At 43.7% G+C, this 19,627-nt stretch overlaps 1 protein-coding gene across 10 annotated transcripts in view; it reads right to left on the reverse strand.

The window, feature by feature from the left end:
• Positions 1-19,627, reverse strand: part of MCTP2 (multiple C2 and transmembrane domain containing 2) — a 248,416-nt gene that overhangs the window by 128,994 nt on the left and 99,795 nt on the right. For 9 of the 10 annotated variants that reach the window (XR_007453911.1, XR_007453912.1, XM_049614044.1 and 6 more), the window contains 2 exons: positions 7,951-8,115; positions 5,605-5,735 (listed from right to left, as the gene is read on the reverse strand). Coding sequence is in view for 8 of the 10 variants with exons in the window: in XM_049614044.1 (XP_049470001.1) it covers positions 5,605-5,735; positions 7,951-8,115 (296 nt within the window). In the remaining 2 variants the exon portion in view is untranslated. Of the gene's footprint in view, positions 1-5,604; positions 5,736-7,950; positions 19,626-19,627 lie in introns of those variants that run through there. The other variant, XM_049614051.1, reaches the window with a different exon arrangement.

Raw genomic sequence — 19,627 nt, forward strand, 5'->3', positions numbered from 1 at the left:
ATGCAAATTTTCTTTGAAAAATAAACTCAGTTTTCAGATAGATGGTCTAAATGGCTCTCGTAGAATGAACTGGCTCAATTATCACACCAACTAATAAGTAATAAATAATAGGCACCTAAACTATTTTTTTCCATAAAGGGCCACAAAGTAAATATTTGAAGTCTACGGGCCATGTGGTCTTTGCTGAACCTACTCAACTCCCCTTGCAGCGTGAAAGCAGTAATAGACAATGTAAACAAACGAACAAGGCTGGTAGTTGATAAAACTTTATTCGAAAACAGGTAGCCATCTGGATTTGGCCCACGGGCCCTAGTTTGCTGACCAGTGATCTACAGAAATGTTAATAATTTGGCCTATGGTGAATTACACCAATGTTAGTATTTTAAAATTTTACAAGGTTGGTTGCTGACGATCCAGACACACTGACAGGTCATCAGGGAAACTGACCTAAAAATAATTTGTAAAGCCTTGCGTTTAACTCACCATAGCCCAAGAAACTGTGGCCAAACATATCCAATGACACCCTTGTTAATAAATCCGACCCAGCAATAAAGCTTATAAAATTGCTGTCTGTTGGGAACGATGTGGAAAACACATACTCAGAGCATCTACGTGATTAATGAGCACTGGCAAATTTCTGTCCCTGTGGCGTCAAGTGTGACCTCACACACAAGAGAAGTGCCTGTGTTAGGACAGTGTTCTTCCTCCAATCTCCTGGTCAGGCCAACCCGCCATCTTTAGAGGCTGCCAGCTCAGACCTCTGTCCATCCAGGGAGCTGCTCCCTCCCTCCCCCAAGTCACTGCCTGCTCACATGCAGCCGCCCCAGAACTTTATAGGGTCTGAGGACAGCACTATATCCATCACTGTATCGTCTTCCACTGAATCCTCAGCACTTTGTAGGCCATCTGGTACATGACGGGCTCTCTGTTGAATAGAGCGAACGAACAAACAAACGAAGGCCAGTGGCACAAGGAAACTCAAAGTCAAAAAATCCAAATGACAAAGGCAGTGGTTTTTTTTGTTGTTGCTGTTGTAATGAAATCCTGTGCATCCCTCTACATGAGAAAAGGACGGCAATAAATATATTTCCTAGGTGCTTCTCAGATTGAAAAGTCTACGTTTCTCCTCACCTGAAGAAAATGACGACTCAATTACTATTTTTTTCCTTCTGCAACAGGCATGTGTAGTAAAGCTTTCCTCTAGCCCACAGGCGTATAATGTGCTGATTTAGCACTGTTTCTGACCTCCTGTTCCTGTCTTTCTCCATTAATCCCACAGCATTTTAATGTTTTAATTCAACACATCATTTTGCCATATCAGTCAGTCGAACCTGCTCAAGTTTCAGTTGCCATGATAGCTTTTAACCTCTTATTCATTACCACAATTCCTTGTTTTATATTACAGACTGGTCAGCTTTTAACTTAAATGCAAGGGGCAGAAAAGAGTGCTGTAGTTTTAAAAGCTGTAAATCTCAGAGGCTAAGGAAGGGGGTGAACAGGAAGAAAACGGTGAATGTGTCAAGCCTGGCTGTAAAAGCAGATCAATGACACGCGGTGCAATTTGTCCGGAGAAATATTCCAGCCCCGGTTCTCTATGGCATCAGCGTCACTAATAAACCAGTACAATGTTAGCACCACTTTCCAAGGCACCATGCGGGGCCGAGGGCTGCCTCTGAGGCAGCCCAGTTGAAATGGACTCGCACGTTCTCCTTCTTGACTTTTCAAAACCCAGTGAAGCCTAGAATATTCTGTAATAATGAGTTAATCTCTAAAACCGCCTTGAACTGTAAAATACACTTTCAGAAAACAAAAGGATTATTTTGAAATGGCCCAGGTTTACAATGGGATGACCTATATGTATGTATACTCTTGCCATCTTGGTTAAAAGTTGGAGCAGGTTCAACTGAGAAATAAAGTTCAACTTTATTTCTTACTCCCCTGAAAAGTTCACTGTCTCTGGACCATTGATGGCCTTTAAAATCAGAGACTGTTGTTTTGTTTTGTGTTGTGTTGTGTTGCTTTTTTGGTGTTTTTGTCTGCTTTTTTTTTTCCGTTTTGTTTTGTTTTGTTTGTGCTCTTGGACAAACAGTGGAGTTAGTAGCTACCATGGTCCAGAGGGCATTGGATCTGTTCAAACACCTTTATCTCACCAGCCTTGAACCCCCCCCCCTTGGGTTAACTTGTGGCTCAGTTAGACTGAGAAGACTCTGAGAAGAGTCTCAGAAGACTGCAGAGGAAGCCTCGTACAAGAGGATTTCGGAAAGCTCCAGGTGACTTAGGAGATCCTGGCGGTGGCTGGCCATCAGGCAGGCCCATGTCTGAACCACGATCAAGCTAGCAACCCACCAAGGCCAAGGCCAATGCCATGGCTCAATCCTTTGGTCAACAGATGTCCTTTACATCAAGTCCTTGAAGATAGCCCCTATTCCCTGCAAACTTCTACAAAAAGTTTCAAAAATTGTCTATACTGTTTTTGAGATATATATATATATATATATATATATTCGATATATATATTCATATACACATGACTTTTACTATCCATATTTCTTTTTCTTAAATCGCGTAAGTTTAGTTGCGAACGTTGCGGGGAACGTTTGAGGAAAATCTCAAAATCAATCTCAAAAAGAATTTCCGCAGAGAGGCCACGTGGGGCTTTCGAGTACCAGCATCAAGGTGTGATCCAAAAACAAAATACGCGACAGGTCTTCACAGACGTTCATGACTCATTCACACTGTCAGAGAGCTTCCTCATGCAAAAAGGTATTTCCCCAGCCCTGGGAGATGAAACAACTGAGCCTTCCAAGGACGACAACGACAACAAAATGAAACGAGAAGGAAAGAAGAGTGAAATTGAAAGTAAGGAGGACCCGTATGTAACAGGTCCGGGGTGTGCCCATGCCGGCCCCACTTCCTGTTTGACTCTGAGGAACAGGAGATATTTTAGGGGAGGTCTGTCACCCCACCTGGGAGTTGGCTTCAGGGTAATGCTGCGTAGTCAGTTCCCAAGAGATACCTTTGCTACCGTTTGTACCTCAGCAGAGGGAAAAGGGAAAGGATACCAAAAGAAGCCTTTAAAAGCCATGAAGAGGAAGGACGTCATGACCCCCAGGCCAGGTACATGGCTAAGTGGCAAACAGGAAATCGCTAAAATAAATAGATACTCAAATGACAAAACATAGACTAAATTGGACATTCTACATGGTTTTTCGTGGCCACGAAGAAACTCAATACTCATTTGGCAAAGCACTTCCTGTTGTGTGAAGGAAACATGGCAGCACAGCGATGGGTGAGGCGAGAGGGCATTATTCCTGGCACCTCCTAAAATAACACGCTTGCCATTCATCACTGGAAACCCAAATTCCCACCACTCAGGTGGCACTTTGGGACACGGGATCCTCTATCCGGGCACTGACGTAACCAATCCTTGCTCCCTGGGCCAGCACGAAGTTTCTGGGGCTCCTAACCGTGAGCGTTGGGAGGGCACTGGTAATGTCACAGCGGTGACAAGTGTCAGAAGTAGTGGGGAACGTCAGAAGTGCCTCAGTTACCCTGTGTGGGTGCAGGAAGGAGAGACAAGAGCGGGCTAAAGTCATCCGACGGGTAATATCTGCAAAATGACCAGGGGGAGACCTCCTGCGGGAGCCGGAGGGTGACAGGACCTAGTCTGCTATCCGAAAGCACCAACTGAAACCACGAGGTTGGCAATAAAGCAATGGCGGCCAGCTGTGGGCTCAGCAGAGTGTTGGGGACAAGAGGGCCACATGAAGCCCTGCAACCCGGGCTGTGCCCCAGGGAGGCTGGAAGAGCTGAGGTCTCAACTGGTGGCACGCTGTTCCCCTGGGGGGGGTCTGGATACGTGTGATGGAATGTGGATGTGCCGTGTGTATAGCTCCCACACAACCACTGGGGAGAGAGACGAGTATCCGGAATCAGGTGGGTGAGAGCCAGATTTCCTAAACCTCCTGCAACATGCCGGACAGTCCCCTGGGACACGGTACCTCCACTGAGAAAACACCAGAGGAATGTTCCGTGGGTACCAAACTCGCCACCCGTCTACCTCAGGAGAGCTGCTGAGGAGGGATGGGGCGACGGCAGGAAGATCCAACGCTCTGTGTGCCAGACACTGTGCTCAGTATTTTACGCAGAAAAAGCAGTGAGAGGACTTTCCCTCAGTCTGAACCCCAATGCAGACGACAGGCAAGGGCTGAGCTGCTCTGGCTTCACGACAGAGGTTTTAGCAGACTCTCCGTTCTCCAAGGGCCGAGCCCCAGGCACCTCTCTGAACCCAAGGTTCCGGAGTCCTTGGTGTGGAAAAGATGACCAACAGCTGTTGAGAGCCCTCTGCATGCTTACATTCGAGATTTAAGATCTGCGTACACATTGTACCGGGGTGAAGAATCGGGATGAAAAATTGGATACGGGATGAACACAAGGCAGGGATTTGGTGGAAAGAAATCGGTCTTGGAAAACACAGACTCCTAGCCCTGGCACCTGCTGCTCTGAAGTCCACAACCAAGTCATTTGTAAACCTCTTGCATTCTGTCCCCTCATCTACGAAAGGAGAATAATGCTGCCAACCTGCAGGGCTATTTGAAAGATCAGAGATGATGTATGCTTCCACCGCGATGTCCACCGTACTTACCACGGGCCAGCCACAGTGCAGGCACAGTCTCACTTAATGGCGTTACTACAAGCCAGAAGAAAGCCGTAACAGTCATAGCATCGCTGGTTACGGGAGGGTGAGAGCCCCAATGGAGTTGGGAGGGTGCAAAGGAAAGAGACGGTAGAATACAGAAAGTCGGCTCAACAGATTTCATGACGGTTTGCCACACAGCTCATGAAGGACACTGAAAGGTCTCCCATCGTTTGAGACACCGCGGCTGATATTCTTACTAAATTGTAGGGTATTTTACTAAGTATCAAAACCAAAATTAGAGGGCACGCTGGAAATTTACACAGTTGATTACTGAACAGTGCAGGGGTCACGCGCGCTGATGACCCCGCACAGTCAAAAATAGCTTTTCACTTCCCCCCAAACTCAACTACTAAATCAGCCCCCTGTTGCCCAGCAGCCTTACCGACAGTACAAACAATTAACACATAACTTTGTATATTATCGGTGTCAGACACTGTATTCCCACAGTAAAGTTAGCTAGAGAAAAGGAAAACGTTCTTGTAAAAAATCCTAAGGAAGAGAAAAGATGCTTAGTGTACTGTATTTATTGGAAAAAAAAAATGCATGTTTAAGTGGACCCACGCAGTTCAACGCGTGGTGTTCAAGGGCCATATGCATAACCATTTCGCAGATTGTCTGAAATGGCCCGGTGTCTTTTTTTTTTTTTTTTTTTTTTTAGAGAATTTCCAACACATAACGATTTTCTTCTGTTTTAATCAATATTAAATGGCATTTACCAGTTAAAACAAAAACAAAAACAAAACCTTTTCCCCAGGTTAGGGTCCAGCTGACTTATGACTCCCGGGGTGGGGAGATGAGGTTTCGACTCTAAGCCCACACAGATCAAGACATTGTCTCTGAGCAGCTCCATGCAGATGCGAGCTGCCCACGCGTCTCCCACGAGTTAGAAAGCAGAGCAGACTCACGTGCCCAGACGTTCCTCGTGCTTTCTGCTGTCCTTTCCCCACACTTCAATGTCCAAAATGCCCATCCTGTCAGAGAAGTAGTGAAAGTCAAACTGTTCCCGCCACTGCGGATTTGCACTCTTACACAGTGTCTAGAAAACATGCGGTTATGATATTTACTTTCTCAAAATGCCATTCGTCGCTAAAGCAGCTACATACACATACATGTCATTGCTAAACGGCAGGAAGTCATGGCGATGGGCCTCCCCCCCCCTGAGAAAGCTAAACTTTCCGTTTGGGAACGAAAGGGACCTTGGGGGTTCTGGAATTGGCAAAACATCGCTACCCTCTTAGCTCACCCCCCAGATCCAACAATTTCTCCAGCAAGTTAAAAAAGAGTAACCCCACAAGGAATTACCCCACCAGGAACCATAAATTATATAGGTATTATATACACGGAAAACACATCTCAGTAGACATTTACAGTTGCTCCCTCTCCCAAAAGAGACTACGGATTGGTGAACCGGATGCAAGTAACATTTTTATTAGTGCATCCACTCAGTGCTGGCCTAAGGAGTATATAAATTAGCAGTTTGTGGTGTTAATTAACATCTGTCCGATGCCTTGCGTGAGAAACCCGTAACTTGCACATTTCAGTCCGAGTTTCCTGAATCCGGTCACTCGAGTGTGAAAGACTAAGAAGCCTCACGGCTGCCACACCTCAAGATGAAGCAAGGTGGTGTGAAAATTCCACAAGTGTTTCTGCGTTCTCCGATCTTGTGTGTTTGATCAGTTAGCAGCATTTTTGCTTTTGTTTCATTTACGTCGAGATTCGATTTGTGACTAAAAATCGGCAAGAATGCCGGGCACTGACTTATCAGGCTCTAGAGTCAACTATGAAATCCTAGAAATCCTAGCGCCAAACTATTACCGCCAGGGGAATCAGGGATAACTCGGATGTCGGCTGTAGCCCACATCACGTATTATCATTTCAGCTGTTTTTTGCATTGAGCTTAATATATCAGCTCACAGAATTTAGAAACCACGGAAAAAAAGAAACTCAACCACACAAATTAAATGTGATATTCCTCAAGGGGGCAGGTAGCAAATGCTGGGCTAATTCTGCACTTCACCTTAGCCCGGGGGCGGGGGGGGGGGGGGGGGGCGGGCTGAGCGTACTTAGCGATGAATAATTTTTCTTATAAATCCTTAGCCTGACCCTGGCTGGCTACAGGAACCTTCGTGGAGAGATGTGTTCACTCTGGCTACGTTCACTGTAAGGTACAGCCTGAAACTAGCTGGTTAAAATAAATGTCTGCATATTTCGGCTGTTAACCCGCCCCTGATTTTTCATATTTTTCAAAAATGATTCTCCAGTGTGAGCTTTAATTCTTTACTCCTTGTGGTGGGGTAAATGATGTTTAATGTTTGATTTTGCACTTAAAAGTATACAGCAGAGACCAACTTCTGCTCCCTAAATCATTTTCCAATTGCACATATCTTCATCTGTTACGGACTCTACACTGGAAAGCCCGAATTGCAAATATCCTTGGGTCTATTTTCAAAATTTTCTACCAATGTTTTGTTTGGTTTGCATTTTTTTTTTCCATGTAGCTTTTGGCAAGTGACTTAACTTTCAAGTACCCTCATTCCCCCAATCCATAAAACTTAGGAAATATTCCTGTCTGACAGTTATGTAAAACGAATTAATTACCATGGTTTGGAGACTATGGTTTTTGAAATAAAAACCACGCCAAATTACTAAGATTAAAAATTAAGTGGAATTTGTTTCGGGAGAAGAAGATGATTGATTTTTAAAGGCGGCTACAAATGCCATTACTTTTGTTCAAAAAAAAAAAATCACTAATACTTTAAAAACAAAATCACAAAAAACCCCACAACAAATGTCTGTCTATTTTGGGTGTTAATACCTACAAGTAAGAGAAAGCAAAAAGTAGATGGTTTTGAGAACTTTTTACTTTTCTCAAATGTTTTCATATAAATATATTACACTATTATTTTTGTAGGATTTTGAAAATATTTGGTTATCCCTTTCCTGCAATCTATGAAACAACAGCTTGCTTATTTTCAAAACAAAAATAAATGAATGCATCCAAATCTATTATTTCATAAGCTTTCTCTAGCACCAGTTAACTACATTAAAATAAATTATGCTAAGCAACCAAATAGGTATACCAATTGGCTTCAGTTATAGATTATTTTGTGGCCTGGGATGCTCCTAACACTGTTACGAGGGCGAAAAATAAAATTCTCCTCTTCTTGTGAAATTTAGAGTGGAAAACATTTTTTTTTCAGCCCTTTTATTACAAAAGGTATGCTTCTTCTTAAGGAATTGACAGAACTTACCTTACTTTTATACCTCTGGTCTCCCAGTTTTAACTGGACAAACATTTCTGTCATGCTTCCTCCTGATACATTCTTCCCTTCCAACAAGGTTATACTTATAATCCCATTCCAGAGTTGGTTCTTTTTCAAGGACTCTGAGAGTCGCAAGTTGCGTATCAAAGAGGACTAAAGCAAAGAAAGAAGAGGACAGATCAACGTGCTGATAATTCCTGAGTGTGACTTTGGTGATCACAGAAATTCCAGCTCGCAGTATGGGGATCAGGAATCGCACTCCCTAGCTGCTGAAAGTGTTACTCGTCTTCGGGATTTGGCCAACCTGCAGGCACAGTTATGTGGTTTCCTTCTCCAGCCCTGGACTTCTAAAGTATAGTGAAGGATGATTAGGAACAACGCTTGGATTTGGCCCTGGCCTATCCTCCCACCCAGATGCGCTCCGTGGTAGGAATCCTTCAGCTATTTTAATAGAAGGAAGGGAAGAAAGGCATTCTGGGAACAGAGAGACAGGAGCGAGGCATTGCTTTGCAGGGAAACAAAATACCTCTGGGCATTTAGCAATAATGGTTTTGAATTTATCCTTCACACTCCAATCTGTCCACACTTCCCTTTATTCCTTGGGCTGCTCCTAAAATGCCCAACACCACAGTGAGATGCACAACTCCAGATACAGCCTGGAAGCAGCCAGCCAGGCAAATGCGCTTTGCAGATCTGCAGGGAGGAGAAGGATGTATAACGTCCTTAGCACGGCGCCTGGGATCCAGTAGAGATTGGGTAACTCTTAACTTCTTTGTTTTTTTTTTTTTTCCTTTTCTAAATTATACTACCCATGCACACTCACACACACCCTAAACAGAATGTAGAGGAGAGCAAACATCCCCGATTATTAAATTATAAAGAGGACACGCACACTTTATTTTTAATTTCCACTATGGAAATTTCCAAACACGCACAAAGGCAGAGAGCATGGTATATAAATCTCCACGTGCGGATCCATCTGATTCCACCTTTCGCCCATCTGACTTCATCTAGCCCTTCACTCTTTTTCTCGGGCTGAAAGAGTTGAAAGCAAAACCCACATGTGTTTTTACAGAAGCACCCTGCCGTGACCACATTCAACACAGATAACCATAATTCCCTTAATATCGTTAGACACCCAGCACAGAGTCACATTTCCCTGAAGGTCTCCACCGTGTCTTTTTTTATGGTTGGTTTGCCTGCATGAGGATCCCCACCCGATCCGCACGCCGCACTGAGTTGGTGGAGTTGATCTACGTTTGCCGCTCGACACGTGAAATGGCACGAGCAGAGGCGGGTGTATTTGAAGGAGAAATAAATGGACTGGAGAATGTAAATGGCATAAAGTACCATAGTAAAGCCGTGAATTTCTAACACTATATATTCGTTCCTGTCATCTACTCAATACATCTTCGAGATCATTCAGACACCAATTCGCTCGGACACCAGTTAGTCACAATTTATCACAACAAATGGTATGTCAGAACCGTATTAATTATATACCAGCTTACCTCATCCAACACGTTACTCCACCAGTCTTAATAAATGGTGCGGCAACAAGCCACCAAGCATTTGATCATTTTATGACGACCTTAAGCAAAGCACATTCAAGGAAGTCTACACTCTCAAGCTTCACATCTGCGCTGCTCTTCTCTTAAAATGCACACACACACACACGCACGCACGCACGCACGCACGAGTTTTGGAGGTGCTGAGACAGAGCAGGGAGGGGGCAAGGGAAAATAATTCATTTTAAAAAGAAAAAAAAAATCCCTCTCCTCTGGAGAACATGAACGATTCTTTCGGAAGTTCTATTTCCAGTTTGGTTGTGGAGAGAATATATTCAATAAAAAAAGCCTTATGAAAGTATTAAAGTCAAGCGATTTCATGTTAATTAAACACAACACACGCCGACACAGTACATCAACAGACACATATACAAACATATATGCGTATGTGTTTATAAATTTATATTTGAGCATGTAGATGTGGATACACCGAGTACATTTTATAGCTTATTAAGCACACGGGCTGAAAACTTCTATCTTTAAAACGAAAATGAGATTTTGATTCATATATCCGGCTACAATTCCCTTTTTTTTTTTCTTTTTTCTTCTTAAAGTTTGACTTGCCAACCAACAAGCTAAAGCATGACCTGTCCCATGGCCATGCTTCAAAGTTCCGACAGATATATTCCTCCCTAAACACTGCAACTATTTCAAAATCCTTTTTATAAAGAAGGGAGTAATGTCCACATGGGATCAAAGGGCATCCTCCAGTCTGGCAATTGCCTAAGAAAAATGGCAGGGCTTCCATGAAATATGCCCTAAAATAATTTTGTGGCTTGGTATGTCCTAATTTCAAATTGGATGTTTATCTTGGAAAGGCTTCTATCTAACTTGTCCATAAAACAGCCCCACTTAGCTCTATGAGCTCTGTGAAAATGGAATCCAAAGCTGGTTATTAAGAGGGCCGAGAGATAGGTTCCATATGGCGGAACAGCATGGGAGGGCAAGGCTAAGGCCTACATCAGGCGCGGCTTGGCTGGATCTCCTGATCTATCCACGACACTCGTTGCATTACAGCATAACATCTGGATTATTGCTTGTAATGTCCCTGGGAAATATCCACTTTCCATCAAAGCCTTTATCTATCTCAGTTGGACTTTGAACATTTTAGTATTTAACGCAGTCATGTTTGATGTGACGGACTTGCTCTTTGCTGTCCAAGATTTTTTTTTTTCTCCTCACTAAAGGCAGGGTAGGAGAAGTGAGCTATTTATTGCGGAGTTCACAGACAGAAAAGAACACAAGGCCTTTATTCTACGTATTTCGCCCTCAATCTTTTCTGCAAAACCTGCTTTCAGGTGATGTCCAAATAAAGTTGCACATCTACGAACAACATATTCTGGAGTGTGTGTGTGTGTGTGTGTGTGTGTGTGTGTGCTTTAAAGAAGTCTCGTAATTACTTTAACATGTGTCTTCAGCCTTGGGGCAAGTGATGAGGCCTCAGACCAGGGCTGATGGGGGAGAGGCGGGTACTGTCCGGGCCATCCTGTGTACTCTCTGATGCAGGGCCTGGCTCCCCAAATCTGTGCTCTTGGAACAATCCCTTTCTCCCGCCAATAAATCCACTCCTCTGCACTCACCCTGTTAGCTCCATAGCTCAGGTTTTCACGTCTGTGCCTGAGCCCATAAGTGAAATTTGTCATCTTAATGCAGCCTGGAATGTGAAGGGAGACAAGGAAATGACCCATCAAAGGAGAAGCCCAGCCCACCTGAGCTGAAACAAACACCAGGAGATAGAGCAAAGTTTCTGGGTCCTGACCCTAATTTCTCAGCCGACATAAAGGATAAAATATAGTACATCAGGGTTTTGCTATTTTTCTCCTTCCTCCCAAAGGGATCAGAACCTTTTACTATTTCTATGTTGTTTCATTCATAGGCTCTCTCTCTCTTCCTTGGCCCCCCACCCCACCAAATCCACACCCTTCTTCTGGACAGAAATCATAACTTCCATCTGAAGCACACACGTTCGTTATTACTGGTGAATACGAGGTATGATACTTATTTTTTTATTTATTTATGTTTTAATTTTAGAAAGAGAGTGTGTGCACGAGAGTGGGGGAGAGGAAAGGAAGGACAGAGAGAAAGAGAGAGAGAGAGAAAGAGAGAGAATCTCAGGCAGGCTCCATGCTCCATGTAAAGCACGACTCAGAGCTCCATCCGACGACCTTGCGACCATGACTTGAACTGAAATCAAGAGTCGAACACTCAACCAAATGAGCCACCAAGGTGCCCCTGAGGTTCAATATTTAACTTTGAAACGGACTGACTTTCAGAAAAAATGAAAAGCTGCAGAAACAATTCACTTCCGGGTCATGACAATCCCGGGGACAAGGAAGGAAGGGGGGGAAAAAAGAGAACAGGACTGAAGGTAAGAGCTGTGGACCTTCCACTCCCAACAGGCGGAAAATCTTCACAAGTTTCTGATCCAGGAATAGGCTCTCAAAACAGAGAATGGTTTGTCATTCCTGGGACATAGAAAATGGATTACAGCTTAGCCACATCCATTATTTAAGGATTTGGGCCAAGTGGCATGCCGGGAAGATGGAGATATGGACTCTGGTCTCTTGGCATGGCTGCGAAAGAAAACCCAGAAATGACAGGCCTGTCAGCCAAGTGCCTCCTCTCTGTCGTGGGCCAGGAAGAATGGCAAGGAGGTTAAGAGTTAAGAAAGAGCTTGGAAGGAGTAGCATGCCGTCCGGGAGCCGGGGCCACAGCCTGTAGTCATCAAAAGCAACATTACAGCTAGCTGTGCCCCTCTCCGGAACACACTATGCTGACGGATACCGCAAAGTCATTATCCGAAGTACTCCCTTGGGTATGACAAAACACCAAAAAAAAATTTTTGTTAAGAGACAGAAATGAAAAAGAAGGGCAGGGCAAAAATATTTTCTCAAGATTGTTCTAGGAAGGCATACCTAACTAGCTGCCAAATATCGTGTGGGTAACTTTTCTACCGTCTCAGTTACTGGAGTCCAGAAACACGTGTTCCAACGCTGCCGATGGGTCCTATTTCGACTCTCATTAATTCGTTTCCCTAAGTCACTGTGAGAAAGGAGGTATCGGTGGAAACAAATGCACAGGGGGAAAAAAAAAGTCGCTAACTTTGTAAGCAAAATGAACAACACAACAGGATTGGACTCTGCTGGGCATTGCTTAAGAAAAGCTAAGGGAGAACATTCAGTCTATAAAAGGTTCCCCTGAAATATTCCTTCCAAGCATTTTTAACATGTAAAACAACTGTTCATTGTCAACAGCTTTTATGGCATGACATGAGAAGGTCCATACATGCATCCAGCAGGCTCCCAGAGAAGCTCCTTCTTGGCGGCTTCTTATATCATCCGAAGAGGATGCTGTGGGCATAAATTCTCCTAGAACTACACAAAAATCTTTGCCTAAGGATATAAAGAAAGCCTTTTAAATCTCCCACGTGGACATGGACCATGAGATTTATATTTGTATGGGAAAACTAGATTATAGTCCCGAGGATAATGAATAATCTGTAGGTTGTACAGACATATTAGCTGTAAAAGTTTTATAGGAGATTTAACATTTTTTTTCATTGCAAAGTATCACTGCTCTGTTTTTGCACTTAAAAATAAGAATTAGATTAAGATTAAAAACAAAAAAAACGATCAAGTCTATAAATACCCACTTCTTAGGGCTTAGGACCAGGAAAATGTTTCTAATGCATTTCTTCCTATCACTGAAAAAGAAAAGAAAAGGGGAGCCTGGGTGAGCAGTTGGCTGAGTGCCCGACTCTTGGTTTCAGCTCAGGTCATGATCCCAGGGTCATGGGATTGAGCCCCATGTTGGGTTCCATGCTAAACGTGGAGCCTGCTTGGGATTCTCCCCCCGCGCCTGCCTCTCTCTCTCTCTCTCTCCCCCCTTTTGCCCCTCTCCCTACTCATGTGTTCTGTCTCTAAAATAAATAAAATAAAATAAAGTGATTCAACAAGATTTTCTTTTTCACCCTAACCTCTAAGAAGCTCAAAGTTAAATGTTGTGCTCATATGTAATAACACCCATTATCTAGTATTTCTGGATTCACATGTGTCACCCTGCTGGCCTTCCCTTTTCTGTTCCATATTTCTGTGTCTCTCCTTCACTTAAAATACTTCAAGGGCAGGGCACCTGGGTGGCTCAGTACCGAACTTTGGCTCAGGTCAGGATCTCATGGTTCATGAATTCAAGCCCTGCGTTGGGCCCTGGGCTGACAGATTGGAGCTCAGAGCCTGGAGCTTGATACGGATTCTGTGTCTCCCCCCCTCTCTCTCTCTCTCTGCCCCTCCCCCACTTGTGCTCCGTCTCTCTCAATAATAAACAAACATTTAAAAAATTAAAACATAAACAAATAAAGTAAATAAAACAAATAAAAAATAAAATACCTCAAGGGCACCCCTATCCAGGACTGCCGTACCTCGCGGTTCTCAATCAAACGTGCTTCAGAATCCCCTGGAAGGATTACAGAAAGATTGCGGGGGGCCCCATCCCCAGAGTTTCTGATTCAAGAGGTCTGAAATGTTGGCGGGGTAGGCGTGGGGGGGGCGGGTCACAACTTCTCATTTCTAACAATTTCCAGGTGATACCGATGCTGCTCTATTTTGAAACCCCAACTGGTTGAAGCCTGATAATAAGTACATCAGACCACTTGCCGTGGACCACACTATTTTATACTATCCTATCTCCATTCACTTCTTCCTCCCTCTCATTTGGTTAAGATTCCCTGCAGTCCTCCTCTGAAAGCTTGCTCTGTCTCCAGCACTCAGCCCACCTTGGAGGCTAGGAAAAGGTCTGACCGTGCCCTCTGAATACCCCTCCCTCCCTTCTCTCAAGTCTCCCGCTGACTGGGCAGTCACCACGGCTAAGTCCCGTTCATCTGTGAATCCTCAGGACGTGCTCAGTGAGAAGGTTTCGGCTGAAGTGGATTCTCACGTGAAAAGTTTAGGAAGGCAGTGGCTCTGTTTTTCTGGTCTAGAGCACACACAGGGTTTGAGAGTGCCAACAGATCCGGGGCCTTACCTGAGCACGACCGAGGCCCCCAGAAATGAGGACGATCCCTAGAGATCATTCTGCCCAGGGTAATGCTGACCTTGATTTCACAGCAAGGCAGCAGAGGCATCAGGGTTAAGATATTCAGCATTGGGCCCATGCCCAATAGATGACAGATAGATAGACAGACAGACAAGCAGACAGACACAGACATTCAGACAAGTAAATTAGGTTAAAGAGATATAAATATATTAGACAGATTCAATTAGAAAGATAGATAGGTAGAGATAGTTACCTAAATTTAGAGACTACCTTCCAGAAGTCCTAGATGTCAGACGTAAACAGAAGGAGAGGGGCACCTGGGTGGCTCAGTCGGTTAAGCGTCCAACTTCGGCTCACTTCATGATCTCATAGCTCATGAATTCGAGCCCCACATCGGGTTCTGTGCTGACAGCTCAGGGCCTGGAGCCTGCTTCGGATTCTGTGTCTCCCTCTCTGGCTCTCTGCCCCTCCCCCGCTCATGCTCTCTATCACTCAAAAATGAATAAACACTCAAAAAAATTTTTTTTAATAAAGTAAACAGAGGGACAGATTGAGCAAAAAGGAGAAAAAAAGGAAAGCAGAAAAAGGGAAAGAAGGCAGGGAGGATAAAACCTAAATTCACGCAGAACCATCATCATGTGATTCATGGTATTTACAAAGTAATGACCATTCTAAAAGTACCCAAAAAAGCCAAAAGCAAAGGCTTTGCCTGATAGGCTGTATCCGAATCCACCAGAAAGAGAAAACCATTCCTGGGACTGAAGGTGGAGGGAATATCGTGCAGAGAACAGGTGCGGGACGGCCGAGAGACCAAAGAGGCAACGCTGAGAATACCTAAGGTAAGCAACAAAAAAGGACAGCCTAACCCTCCTCCGGCTGGAGTGGGAGGAAGACAAACTTTCCCTGCCAAGGTCCAGAGAGTAAGAATTTAGGCTTCAGGCCGCTAGGTCTCTGTCCCAACTACAATACTCTGTCACTGCCAGTTAGAGACGACGCCTACACAGGTGCACACCGCTGTGTTACAGCGTGGCTTGCGAAAACAGACACAGGGCTGGCTTCCGCCGTCAGGGCTGAACTTCTGCAAACCCGGGACTGGCCAGGCAAGAAGAGTCAATACAAGGATCAGGCTCACCCTGAAGCCATAGCAGGTCTAAGGGCAAATGAAAAATGCAGCCCGTGTCGAAGACCCCACGTGAAATAGAAGGCAAAAGGAGAGATGACCGTGGAAATTCTCCCACCCTGTAGTCTCCTACCAATTCCAGCTGGAAGCCACCTGGCAGGGGAACCTAGAAAACGTATCCTGTGGTTATCAGCCCCTGGAATAACAGGAACAAAGACAGAAGAAGAGGACGCTGAACAGCCCCCAAAATGGCACCATTGGCCAACTGATTTCATGCAGAAGAAAAAAAAAGTCACACTGGCCCAGGTCGCGTCTCTTCCCTCCGATCGCGGACCCACAACTGCATGAAACAGTGGTCAAAAGAAGGGCTATGCAAAATAGTCCCCCCCTTTTTTTTTCTTCTTGTAGGAGGTGTGGGAGGGGACATAAGCAGCAGACGCTTCAGGTCGGGATCTGACAGCCAGGGGACAGCCGGGTGACATTGGCAGGCAGTGGCCCTCTTAAAGCCCTCACCCTTCCGGGTTTTGTGTTTCACGGAGCAGGCGGGTATGATGGCGTTGACCTGACACCACGGATGCCACTGGCCCTTCCTGTGCCTTCTTCATTCTCTAACATGCCGCCAGGTGGCTTCTCCCTACAAGTGGGCTAAGCCCTGCGCGGGGGTCCTGTGCACTGAGGATAAAATCAAACTGGCTAAAACGGACACAGAATCTGCTTATGGGAGCCTGCATATATTTTTGTGGGGAAAACATTTTTTTTTTCTGTTTCTGAAAACTGAATCGTACGAAAACCCTCCACCCCCACCCCGCAAGGTTCTCATCACAGGGGAAATGCATCTAAAGTAAAAGAAAGTGTAAATAAAGAACTGTGGTCAGCCACAGGACCTACAAAGACCCAAATGAAAGTGCAGGGGAAGCAGGTAGGTGTGGATGTACGTACACAGATTTCTGAATACAGTTAGTGATTTGCAGGGTTCCCCCCCCATTAAGCTATCTGATATTAGAGAAGTCACTGCTGTTAATTTTCTATCTCTGTTAAGTGTTACCTGCATTAGAAAGAGAGAGGAAGGTTTGGAAATAGATCTGTTCACAGCCAAGATTGTGTAGAATAAATGTCTAAAAAGAGCTAGTTATCTGATTCAGGCCCTATTAAATCAAATTCTCAATTCTCATGTGAAAAAGGCTCATCAGAAGGTAAACAGAGGCTTTGGGAGAAATCTGAACCTACTTTTAAAGGCGATCTCTACAAATTTACTACGTTACGGTCAAGGTCAACGTAGTAAGAAAACACTTTACAAGACAGTCTGCCGTCCTTGGCCTCTATGGATGGATGCAAAATTATAAACTTACGGGGCTTAAGAAGCAATCATCTAAATAAAGTTAAGCCATTAAAAGAATAAGATTGAGGTGAAAAAGTCAACAACATTTTACAGATAATATATTACTTAGGACTGGTAACATTTTAGATACTCATAGCTGAGTAATCTTCTCTATGTCAAACTTCTGTTACCTAATTTTTAAATATAATATAGAAATCCTAAAAAAGCAGCTGACAGTTTAAAAATACCAAGATAGGTTGATCAGGGCATTTTAACTACTCTTCCAGAAGGTTAATCACAGGACCTCCAGATTTTCCACGTGACTCAATTTCATAAGCGAAATTAGGAGCTCTCTCACTTTCCTCTCCAAAACCTGCAAACTCTAAGCTGTGAAAAGTTAACCTGCCAACTGAAATTCTCCACCAAGATATAAACCGCATCTCTCATGTAAGATGATGAGTAGCATTCAACGAGCTCTATTCATCAAAGGTTTTATTAAACACAGGCACGGAGGGTCTGGGCATTTATTAAGTCCCTGAGCCCAGCGCACTGAAGTCAAAATTCTAGAAACGACCATGATAGGGATAAAAAAAAAAAAGAAAAGAAAAAAAAATGAATACAGCAGCTGTGGTCAGACACAACTCTGCAGTACAGATATAAATACTGCTCTCCAGGATCCACTGTTCCTTTCATATTTTTGATATCTTTATCCAGGCCGTCAACATTTTTTCTCTCCTTCTTCATTCCTTTGGCCATTCTTCCATAACCTCTCCTGTCCTCCCTAGACTCCAATATTCCCCAAGCTCACAATTTTTCTTTCTAGCCTTTATGTTCTTCCACAAACTGCCAGTTTTCTTCCACAGACCGGAGCTCCCTAACTAAAGATGGTTATTGATGTACAGTACCAGTATTTTAGTGCAGAAGCAGAATCAATAAACGAGAAAATACTGCTTTGTCAGGCTTCTCCAAAGCATGCCGGGAAACTTTACTGCTTCGGATGGTCACAGAAGCTCTTAATATGGGAGAGCAGGAGCTGGGCTCCCCTCTGTGGCAAGAAATGATCATCTTCTACCCTCTAGTGACTATAAAGGAAGATGACAAAAGTTGGAGGATTTTCTGAGACCGTTTCACATTATTATTTATCGTCTCTTAATTTTACTTCAAAAGAAAAAAAAGACAGAGAGAGAGAGAGTCTTGTACACCAAGTGAACTGGTTAACGAAACTCATCGTAGTTATACTTAAAATGTTCAAAATGCAAAGGGTCTGCGGCGCAGAAGAGGCAGGCTTTGGTTCCTTTGGGTTTTAAAAAGCGAGGTTTGGAAAGTTTGCTATTCCTCCTAAATGACCAGTGCCAGTCAGGTGACAATTCTCTCGCTCTCTCTCCCCCCCACACACACTCTTACCAACACTCAAAATCTCTGTTTCATTTGCCTTGTTTGACGCAGAACTGAACAACTCAAGTACAGTGAGATAAGAAATTCGAGCTGGTATACGATTTGTGCACTTATGTGTGTGTGTAAATAAACGTACACACAGAGATGGTCGGTGTATCCGCCAAATACACACACACACACGCACACACACACACACACACACACACACACTCACACACACATCACAGCCACCTCCTTGTTGTTTATTTCTCTTTAAAAGGAGCAGAGGAGGGGCGTCTGGGTGTCTCAGTCCCTTAGGCATCCGACTCTTGGTTTTGTCCAAGGTCATGATCTAATGGTTCGGTGAGTTTGAGCCCTGCATCAGGCTCAATGCTGGCAGCTTGGAGTCTGTTTACGATTCCCTCTCTCTCTCTCTCTCTCTTTCTCTCTCTCTCTCTCTTCTTTCTCTCTCTGCCCCCTCTGTACTCACGCTATCTCTGTCTCTCTCAACATAAAATAAACTTTAATAAATAAATAAATAATAAATAAACTTAAAGAAAGTAGCAGAGGAGCTAAATTAAGTTACAAATACCTTTTTGGTTGTGTTTACGCTCACACCAATTTTGCCATTTAATCACTGGATTGCAATGTATTAATTTAATAACCAGATAAATAAATAATGCCTTCCTACCTTGATACACGTAGACCTTTTACAAACTGGACGGCAGTTTATAATTGCTTAAAACGATAGTAACAATGTAAAAAAAAAAAAAAATCACCAGTACATCATGAAGAAATCTTTCAAGAAACTCTCAGCAGCAAAAGTAATAAACAGTAAAATAAGAGTAATATAAAAGAGATTTATAAAAGATACCACCTATCCCTCTCAATTAATCTTTTCATTGCCCCTACAACACCAAAGCTAGTTTCCATCTGATGGTATATAACTTCCTAAAGGACTAACCCTAACTGTGCTACACTCCAAATAATCCAGGCTTAATGAAGTGGAACGTTCTAACGTGGCTGGCACCTATAAAATGTCACCACTAAAACAAGTATATAAGTTCAAACATCTGGCTATGCCCTTATTAAACGAAATGTAAAAGGGAGGTTGTTTCCTTCTTATTCATAGCCACAGTGAGAGGAAGAGAATGCTGTTATACGTAAAAGTTGGTTAATACCAATCACATATACCTCTGTGCTTGCAACAAAGATGAACGTTTTGCCAAATGACATAAAAAAGAAAACAACTAT

Source organism: Panthera uncia (genome assembly GCF_023721935.1).
Source record: "Panthera uncia isolate 11264 chromosome B3 unlocalized genomic scaffold, Puncia_PCG_1.0 HiC_scaffold_1, whole genome shotgun sequence".
NCBI lineage: Eukaryota > Metazoa > Chordata > Mammalia > Carnivora > Felidae > Panthera > Panthera uncia.